Source organism: Oryzias melastigma, linkage group LG16, assembly GCF_002922805.2.
Source record: "Oryzias melastigma strain HK-1 linkage group LG16, ASM292280v2, whole genome shotgun sequence".
Taxonomy (NCBI): domain Eukaryota; kingdom Metazoa; phylum Chordata; class Actinopteri; order Beloniformes; family Adrianichthyidae; genus Oryzias; species Oryzias melastigma.
In genome coordinates this window covers 9,918,886-9,928,771 of record NC_050527.1, presented here as the reverse complement: position 1 = coordinate 9,928,771, position 9,886 = coordinate 9,918,886, and the positions used below count along the sequence as shown (strand labels likewise).

General features: G+C 40.8%; 2 protein-coding genes across 6 annotated transcripts in view; one reads left to right on the top strand and one right to left on the bottom strand.

Moving 5' to 3' along the window:
* LOC112143242 (tubulin polymerization-promoting protein) overlaps positions 1–5,601 on the top strand; it is a 13,954-nt gene extending 8,353 nt beyond the window's left edge. For all 3 annotated transcript variants that reach the window (XM_024267071.2, XM_024267072.2, XM_024267070.1), the window contains exons 3-5: positions 270–605; positions 3,671–3,824; positions 3,903–5,601. In XM_024267071.2, the coding sequence (XP_024122839.1) occupies positions 270–605; positions 3,671–3,824; positions 3,903–4,112 (700 nt within the window). In that variant the 3' untranslated portion in view covers positions 4,113–5,601. The remainder of the gene's footprint in view (positions 1–269; positions 606–3,670; positions 3,825–3,902) is intronic.
* Positions 5,040–9,868, bottom strand: cep72 (centrosomal protein 72). 3 transcript variants are annotated; one of them, XM_024267068.2, is made up of 15 exons: positions 9,763–9,868; positions 9,449–9,576; positions 9,145–9,337; positions 8,951–9,059; positions 8,538–8,689; positions 8,116–8,174; positions 8,001–8,043; positions 7,349–7,549; positions 7,084–7,253; positions 6,873–6,966; positions 6,616–6,794; positions 6,413–6,539; positions 6,228–6,339; positions 6,078–6,159; positions 5,040–5,810 (listed from the first exon to the last, which is right to left on the bottom strand). In XM_024267068.2, exons 1-14 carry the CDS (start codon positions 9,836–9,838, stop codon positions 6,087–6,089), a joined length of 1,716 nt encoding a protein of 571 aa, XP_024122836.1. In that variant the 5' UTR covers positions 9,839–9,868; the 3' UTR covers positions 5,040–5,810; positions 6,078–6,086. The 3 variants fall into 3 exon arrangements, with proteins under 3 accessions (XP_024122836.1, XP_024122835.1, XP_024122837.1); XM_024267067.2 differs by having other exon boundaries at positions 6,097–6,159; XM_024267069.2 differs by having other exon boundaries at positions 6,097–6,159; positions 6,616–6,698.
* Between the last annotated feature and the right edge of the window lie 18 nt (positions 9,869–9,886).

The following is a 9,886-nucleotide window of genomic DNA, read 5'->3' as shown; positions in this document are numbered from 1 at the left end:
AAAAAAAAAAAAAAAGCGATAGTAAAGTAGCAAGTTGCATCTTGATCTGAAGGTGTTTTACTCACAGCAGGTAAGTTTGTTAATGCAAGTCATGCAGAAAGGAATCAGATCGGACATGTTTCTGGTAAAGACACCTCTATAACTTCTTTTTTTAAACTTTTATTTACTTGACTCAAGTTATTTTGTTTTTTCTAAGATTTGACACTTTAATATAACGAGAACATTTATCTTGCAGCTGTCATATGTACCTTATTTCTGTTTGCTTCTAGAGACACTATAGAGGACTTTAAGGTGCAGACGGCCAAGCACCCGAACGCCGGATCAGTAGCGTTACGGCCACACAGCGAACACTCCAAAGACCGGACGTCCAAAAGGCTTTCAACTGAGTCCAATGGAACCAGTGATGGAGGCGCCGGCTCCTCCACGCCGGTCGAGTTGACCGCTCTGGAGGAGTCCTTTCGGCGGTTTGCCATCCACGGAGACACCCGCGCCACCGGCAAGGAGATGCACGGCAAGAACTGGTCCAAACTCTGCAAAGACTGCGGCGTGATCGACGGCAAGAACATCACCCTTACTGATGTGGACATCGTCTTCAGCAAAGTGAAGTAAGGAAAAACAATATACTGTTAAGCCAGTGTGTTAAATTCTCATTAATTCTGCATGAGCTATTAGATTTAATTGACCTGCCAGTTAATTTCTGGGTCAAACCTTATGGGGTGTGTTTAAGTGCAAAAGTATGTTAAGATAACAGGCTAAAACATATAAATATTCTTTTATCTCATAGATGCTGACACAAAACTCTGACCTCACATAAAGCTTCAATTCTAATAGGATATTTAATATATTTAAACATCATTATCCGCTTTTTTTTTCGTAGTTTGATAAATTAGCTACTTTTCCTCTTCATCTGCCTTTCTACTAATGTAAGAGTGTTTCATTTTATATGTCCTTAAGCTGCGTGAGTCACTCTTTAAGACCTCATTTCGTTCTTTAACAAGCAAAACCTTAATAGTTTTTGACTGCTGGGGAAGATATTCTTCTGCTCGATTCCCTGCTTTCAAACTACATTTTACTAACAGCTGGTTTTACTGGGAAGTAAATATAATTTTACAGTATACAGTATTTTTGGTTGTGTGTAGTAGTATGTGGGGTTCATGAAATGGTTATTTGTCAGGATTTCATTCATGCACAGAGCTTCTGCATTTTGTTGTAATCCTTGTTGAATGATTTGAATGGGGATTATTCTGCATGGCGGCTTCAGGATTGTGGAGCGTGGCTCAGGGCCATTCATCATCCTGTCCTGTCATAGGTATGGAGAAGCCAAAATTCCTACATTTGGGATCAAATTAGTGTCATTTCCATCATTTTCTCAAACATAAATGTTGTTCAATATTATGTTCACCATTTCAGTCCATCTTTTCTTTAGATGAAAACTTCTCTCTGGTGTTAGGTGAGGAGAGGGCAAACTTTCTGACTGGAGGGCCACAAAAGGTTCTAAAATTTGACAGAAGGACCGGAGCATTTTGGTTGTAAGAGAAAGAAATGACATATAATCTGGACAAAAACATACTTTAACCTTGATTGAAAATATATGTATGTATTTTTAAAAACAGAACATTTCAGAGTTCTGTTTGGACTTTGGGTTTCGTTCTCATTTTAGAGGCAATCGATGGATTGATTATAGGGGAAAAATCCAAAATTAGAGAAAAACTTCATTCATGTAGTGATTGAATTATGGAAAAAATGCCTGCAACACACATAAACGTCAGAAAACTACAAATTTACTAACAAAACATGAACAAAGGTAGTAGTGCATCATCTATGGAGACACACCAGAATCACGGGCAAAATAAAACATAATTAAGAAGTAATTTATAATTTATCCTAGTTAGGTAAGATAGATTACAGTTTGATGGACCGTAGTTTCCAAACCCCTGTGTTTGGTGAAACACTCCATACATTTTAGATGGGAAAACAATGAATTTACATACAAATATTTGCAACTATATTTATTTATTTTTTGTATGAAGGCATCTTGTTATCCTATTTGATGAGCGGCCCCTAAATTCTATTTCATTTGACAGACATCGTCTCACACACTAAATCTGATTAAGACAATGAGGTGTTTTTGGATGAAATCTGATGATTTTTTGTTCTGTTTGTGAAGAAAAACACCCATAAAAAAGATAGTCACAGTTCAGATGGTATAACTTTTAAGGGCATAAATTGCATTATTTAATGTATTTAAATGACTAATTATATCTCTTCAATAACAACAAAAAGCTTTTTTTTGACACAATAAACTCTCAATAGTTGGATTCACCCAAATGAACACATATATAAGTTTCTAACATACTTCTGTCCTGACTCCTTTGACATTTGTTGAGCCGAGTAAGTGTCTTTGCTCTCCTGAGTCACTGGCGTTAACACATTCACTGTTGGCATGGTAATCATTGTTTGTATTTCATAACATTTTTCTTGGAAAGCCTACAAAGAGCCCTTCCATCCGACTGCGCCACTTGTTTACGTCCTGCTGCACTGGTGGACGGTTCTGAGAGACGAGCCGACACATGTGGTCATCTGTGTGGGAGTTAAAGGGGAAAAGCCTCGTTCCTTATCTTCCTGGTGATACGTGTTCATCAGGGGGAGTTATATGAGGACTTACTGCTCCTGTAGGCTGTGCAGGAGGTGGTACAGTAGAGTTGTGTGAGGAGAGTCACACTGGAAGAGGGGAGGCTGCTTCATGAAGAGGCTGCATGCGGCACACTTCATTTTCCTTTTAATCAGCATCAAAATTCGGCGCTCAGACACGAAAAATTAAACCTCTTAACAACGAGCGCACGGCTCATCGAGTCAGGATGAATGCTGGGTACAGACCTCTGCTGTGCTATGTGCCGCCTTGGAGCCAGAACTCAAACCGGGGAGGAGATAGAGAGTTAGTGTGGATTAATCAGTTATTTTCAGCGGCGACTTCACTTTGCAGGCTCTCCGTTAGCATTTGCTCCTTGTTTTCACAGCTTTGCTTTGAGTGGGACAGCGTCCGTGCAGGAAGCTCTGCAGAGGATTTTAGTTGGACACCACCCCTGACAATAGACAGCATGGAACAGGCGCAGAGGAATGGAGCTCTCAAATGTTCACGACTGAAGGATTGTCCAAACAAAACCGGTCACCGAACGAGTCCAATTGATAATACACCCAAACATTTGTTTGCTGCAGCTGGTTACCATGACAGCAGGTTGCCTGGGGAGACGGCAGACTTTACAGGCTGTTGTTTAGGTGATTTATCACCACAGCATTGACTGTTTGTGTTTGTGTAACTAAGGACTTTTAACATGGAAGTGAAACGGGCAAAAGGCCAGTTAAACAACTGGAGCGCTCTCAGACGGAGAATGATTAATGATACTGATCTGTGCGGCCGTTTTTCTTTTAATCAGAAATATTAGAAGACAGTTTCCCAGGTATTTGGGTTTTCCAGGTTTAATCAGCTTCTATAATCAAAAACAGAAGCATGGAGGGGCACGTGTTGCTATGGCAACAGCTACAAAGTAAAGTTGATGCAATCCTCTTGTTTATTTCTGTGTTCATGTCTTATTATAGCTGCTTACAATATGATGGTTTAAATTTAGAGATCTTATTAAGCTCGTTATCACAACCAAACCTCGTATTTCAGGAAGAAAACGTGCCGCACCATCACCTACGACGAGTTCAAGGCTGCGCTCGGAGAGCTGGCCAGGAAGAAATACAAAGACAAGTCGGGGGAAGACGCCGAGGCGGAGGTCTTTAAGCTGATCGAAGGGAAGGCGCCGGTCATCGCCGGAGTCACGGTGAGTAATCCGACTTCTACTTTCATGCCAGCGTTAGCAGCAAACTGCAGTCACACCCCCCCGTCCGCTTCCCGACAGAGAGCCGTGGCCTCCCCGACCGTGAGCCGCCTGACGGACACCACCAAGTTCACCGGCTCGCACAAGGAGCGCTTCGACGAAACCGGCCGCGGCAAAGGGAAGGCCGGCCGGGTAGACATAGTTGACACTTCCGGATACGTCTCCGGATACAAGCATCGAGGGACGTATGAGAAGAAAGTGAACAAACCCACAGAAGGTCGACCCATGTGAGGGCAAAGACTACAGGAGGATTTTCTATTAAAAAAAACATACTCAGAAAGCACAAAAGGTTTCATATATTTTCCCGCTCATCTATTGTGTTTTTTTTTTTTTTCGTCTTTTTGAGGAGTTCTTCTCTTTGTGTAAGAACTGGAAAAATGTTTACATCTATTTTTACAAAGTCGTCACCAGCTGGTACATTCCTGTCTGATAGCAAGTGACTGCCAAAACACCGAGAAGAACAAATGCAACTGCTATGCCATGAGTATTCAGTCTGTTATGATAGGGCCTTATGTTTATCGAGCACAATGAACAACATGCCAAGAAACGCAGAAGCATTGCAACCGTCTGATGAATTAGCAACATTGCACTTTTTAATAGAAACATTTTTACGACCATATTTAGATGCATTACATTTTTCAGCACCTGAGGCGTTTTTAATCCGCTTTTTGGCACACAGGTGATTGATGTTTGCGTCAAAACGCCTATTTCATACCAAGCATTGTTGCACTATTGCTTAAAAAACCCTGTTGTTCAGTTTTTAATAAGGTCACTGGAGCAGAAAGTCTTATTTATTTGAAAACTTTAAAAGGGATCGCTTTTAGGGTTCATTTTTTCTTTTACATACACAAACAAAAATTAGGACTTTTTCAAAATAAAAATAAAAAATGCCTTTTTGCTCAACATATCTGTGTTAGCTTGTGTTTAAATGTGTCATATATTCTTTATGTCAAAAAAATCCATCCCTTCACGAAAAGTGTAAAAAGTCTTTTAATTCTGATAAAAGTGTTAACTCTCCAACAAAAGGAAACGTTATTAGATTGTGTTTTTTAACATTTCCTCTTCAGACTAAAATTGATCTACTTTGTGGCACGACTGTAAATATTCAAGCCTAATTTAAAACACTGGTTCTGTGTTTTTATTTTCTCCTGTGATGTGTTTTTTTTTTTGCATGTTCTGAATATATTGTTTCATGATGATGGAGCATCATCTTTCTCTCTGAAACTGCTGTGCCAGACTAACAACTTTTGTGCTTATTAAGATGTCATGGGTGATAAAATCTTGTGTTGCTTGAAGTCGCTGTTTGCAAAGTAAATTAACCTTGAATGCTACTCTTTATTTGTCTGTACCTTTAATGTTTAACCGACGAAGCAGGGTTTTTATGTTTATTTACATCCACATGAAAGGAGAAACAAAGAAGCCACTTTTGTAAGATATTTTTCCAAGATAACAGTTTCTTGTGTTACAGGCCTGTAGCCTCAGCCGACGAAGAGTCATGCATCAAAACTAGCAGCTCGGTGTGTTTTTGTGGCTGCTGCAGTCGCCGGAGTATCGTTACTGTGCTTCAAATGATGTGCACCGTTATTGTGGAGAAACAAAAGTCCTTTCTAACATGCTTATTGTGACCCAGTGCATGCCGTGTTTCCGCGTTTGTCCAGATTTCTCCAGGTGTGTTCATGATTTATAGTGCATTATTCAAAAATAAAGAAGTTCCAACATGTGCCGAGTAGGAAATCAAACTTGTTGTGGGATCGCAGGGTGGAAACGGCGCCAAAACCAGAGTTTGTGTTGCATATAAATGCTGGTCGGCCAAGTTTGTGAGAGGAAAGTGCATCTGCGTGCGCAGCTCTCTAGCCTTAAGGCAGACGTATAAATAAAGTCAGAGTGCAGCTTGAAGCATCCACTCCGTTGCAGACGGACACAACTGACCTAAAAAAAAGGAAAGAAAGAAAAAGATCTTACTACAGGATCCAGAAAACCTACGACGACCTTCTCACATTTTTCCCCTGAAAATAATTTGTTAGCATAACAGGCCTGACATGCAGATATACACAGAGTTTCATGAATGAATTGCTCTCCCCGGTTACTGTTTATATCAAGAAGAAAGCCTGCGCTGATGCTTTTACGAGAAAAACCACCAGCCAGAAGACAATGACTTTAAAAACCACGATAAAAAAATATGGTAAAAAAATGCACCTTTTTCCGTCATATTTGCCTTAAATGTTCTCCGCTTCCCTTCAGCTCAGCTAGCAGACACTCGTTGGTAGCCACCAGTGACCTGCAACAGACACACGAGTGATTTTGCCGTGCAGACGCGTCTGCAGCCAGACTGCAGGACGGACGTACTTGTGGCTCTCTTGCAGCATATTTGAAAGGTCCTGGATCTTTTCAGCTTCCTGCACTTTCTTCCTCAGCCCCTCGATTTCCTTCTTTAGCTCCTCCACTTCTGTCTGAGCCTCTGAGGATGAGCAAACACAAGCTAGTAGTTTATATTAAAAAAAACTCCATCTCCACACGAGGATTCCACCCACCTCTGATCTGAGTCATCGGAGAACTTCTTATCATCGATTTGAGGTACTGACGCTCCAGCTTGATGAGCTGTTTCTGCAGGGTGACATTTTCCTCTAAGACGATCCTCAGTTGCTCATTCAGTTTGCCCTGCGTCCAACAGCATCAGTACGTATGCTGATCAGTGTCAACATGCAGTGTTTGTATCCATGTTTAATGAACTTACCTCGATTCTGCGAGCTTCCTCCAGCTGAGCAGAGAGCTTCCTGACTTCATGGCCGTGTTCTTCCTCCCGGGCAACAGCTTGAACTGTAAGTGCATCAACATCCTGCCTTAAGGTCCTGACCTCAGCCTCTCGACTGGAAATATCGCTCTCCATCATAGAGAGGATTTGGACAGCTTGAGCTGGAGTTAAAAATAGAGAAGATGTGCATCTTGACAGCGTCTTGTAATTAGAAACCACATTTCCCAAAGCAAGCTCACACAGGAAGTTGTTGTTATGGTGAAGTGACCTCTCGCCCCTCCAGTGTTTGTCGACGAGGTTGAGCAGCATCTCCAGGGGTTTCCGGTAAGAACCCTGAGAATGGAATTCACAGAGGCCGTAAGTTTTCTATAAAAAGATCCTTGCATAAATACAGAAAGGTTTTTATGATTTAGAGTATAAATCAGTCGGAGGGCCGAACTCAATGTTAACCCTTTTTGTCCTTCCAGCTTGTTGCTGCTGCAGGCTGGCGCTCCCGCTGGAGTAGGAGAGTCTTGCAGGGTGTAGGATGGGGTTTGACGGATCAGACAGATTCAAACCGGGTTGCAGTGGACTGGGAGGACGGATGTTGACCAATGAGGAGCTGTGATGCTGGCTCTGATCTGGGAAAGTTACAGACATTTACAAGGAAGTGAGGAAATTCCACAATAAATAGCAGTTTTTAAGTACACAATAAATATAAATATATATATTTTACCAGGGTTTGGAGTAAAATGTCCCTTGGCTTCGTGCCTTATTTGTTTAAAGGAGACCTTCTGATTTGGAAGTCCTCTGTCTGCAGTATGTTTCTCTACATAAGGACCAAAGGACACTTTAGGCCTTTCAGCTACTTTAGATGAGGTCGAGCTTTTCATGGGAGGTGTGTCATTCATCCGTAGTCCTTTGGATGCAACATTATCTGGAAATTCATATAAAAACACAAACAGGTTCTGACTTTTAGTGCTAGAAATGATTATAGAGTTGACATCTAGCTCCCCCTAGTGGACTTTTATGTTTCTGCATAACCCTTGTACATGTTTCCATTAAAGTGGGGTCATCTGGACCCCACAGACAGCTCGCTGAACTATTTTATTCCAAGGATTTTTTTTTAAATCTTCATCTAATGGGTGGGATCACACATCAATATAAGGGTAGGGTCATCTGGACTCAATAAGAGAATATTTTAGGTTAAAAATAAAATATCTACTGAAATATTTTTATTGCTATGAACTGTAAAAAAACAAAAAAACTCTACTTTCATAAACATTAGGAAAAACTGAATGCATCACAGTTTCTGACTCAAAACAACTCGATTAACTATTACCATTTGTCTGCCACATCTTTAAATAATTTCCAAAAGACACACTTACCATTGATACAGGGTGAATATCTGAGGATGGATTTGGCAGATTCCTACAAACAAAGTGGTGATGTCATTCATACAAGCTATAAGGTGAATATACAGTATTCATCTAATAAAATCACCTGTTTTGGTGTTGAACTCTTCTGCTCTGTGAAATCTTGTACCATTTCCTCTCTGGACTCTAGAATAAGGTTTTGAAATGTGAAGAAACAACTTGAGCAGGTTTGGTTTCATTAGGAATGACCTCCGTTTATACTTCAAAGCGATTGGCCATCGCATCAATCGGAGTCCAGGAACTTGATTTTCTGTTTCTGTGCATGGAGTTAAGCATTTCCTTTAACTTCTTCAGCAAGATTTCATCATTTTTAGTGTTGAAAGACATTTTTCTGGACAGACTTTCCTCAATAGTTGCATACGTTAATCGCTGAAATAGTTAAATGACGCAATTTGTCCGTAATTCCAGATGTCAAGTTCCAGTCGCGTGTGACAGGTGTCGCATTCTGTAGCGACTGGAGCGATTCGAACGATTACAAATCGTCCTTACCTTCTCTTTTCTTGGACAGTGAGTCGGTGACCGTTTCCGATTGGTCTCCACGGTCGGCCTCGACTCTGTTTAACACAATATCCTGACTTTCTGCTGAGAGTGAGAGCCTCTTGGTTAAACGGTCGACTAAAGCCAGACGAAAACTGCTGCTTCTGACAATAACAAACAGAAAAACAATTAATTAAGTTCTAAAATATATATATAAACACATTTTATGGGGCTTTAATAATAAGCAAGCTCATTTAGCAAGCTTAAGAAAGCAGGTTTTATTGCACTTTATGAGTAGATTTATTATAAAAAGATGAAACAAAATTTAAAACATCTTTAGATGAAAGTGTGCACATTTTAATATATCAATGAATTTCCATCATTTCCATCAATACTGCATTAAACAGATTTTGTACCCCATGTACCTTTGATCTTCAGCCAGATTCAGAGAGCATCTCTTCTGCTGAGGAGGAAGATCAGAGGAGAACTGCATGATGGCAACTTTCCTCTCCGTGTCTCTGACCGAGCAGCTGTCTGCAAAACCCAAAAGCTCATGACTCTCTAGAGAAACAGACAGGCACAAAGAAAGAGTAAAAATATCACCCTGACTCCAGCTTACCTAGCTTCCTCAGACTGGGCACGGCGTGCACGATATAAGCCCGGTAGTGTGGGCAGTTTTTGGTGAGAGGGTTGAGCCGCAGATCCAGCTCCCTTAAAACTGGAAGCTGGAACAGAGTTTTCACTTCTTCAAGGGATGGAATGCAGTTGTGATAAAGGATCAGCCTCTCCAGCTTTTTTAAATGCTGCAGCCCCTAAAGAAAGTCAGGTTTGTTAGCATTCTTCCAATCATGGCAGTAATAGTCATTAAATATGTACATCTGATTAATTTCTATTGTATTTTATTAATATAGAAAATATCAAACCTCCACAGAAACCAGAGCGTTGTAGGAAAGATCCAGAGACTTAAGGCGAATAAAATTGTTCAGAGAGCTCCCCAGATGTCCAATCTTCTCCTCTACTGTTCCTGGAAGGCTCAGGGACCGAACATCACCTACAAAAATGACCACGATCAACAAAACCTTCTGAAACATCCAAAAGAGCAACGGTTGATGCTATAATAGCTCATCAACAGCTAATTTACCTTCAATCAAACAGGAAAAAAGTCTCAAAGTTCGTTATTTTTGAATGCAGGTGCTTTGTTTTTGTTTTCCAAAGCACACGTGTGAGAAACTCTTACCGAGACACGGATGTTTGAGCTGTAATCTGTCGCGTATCCATTGCTCTGAGATTGTTGTTGGACACTCCGTCGCCATGCTTTTTCAAACTTTGATGCCTTCACGTGCTGTCGGAAAAACGAACTT

Bases quoted from the DNA above. Each gene is read 5' to 3' on its own strand.
- cep72 (XM_024267067.2), bottom strand. From the start codon at position 9,838: ATGGCGACGGAGTGTCCAACAACAATCTCAGAGCAATGGATACGCGAC. The intron at 8,690-8,950 runs GTACATGGGGTA...TGTTATTGTCAG, and splicing joins AATCTGGCTGAAGATCAAAG to AAGCAGCAGTTTTCGTCTGG. The intron at 6,540-6,615 runs GTAAGTTCATTA...TGTTGGACGCAG, and splicing joins AGGAAGCTCGCAGAATCGAG to GGCAAACTGAATGAGCAACT.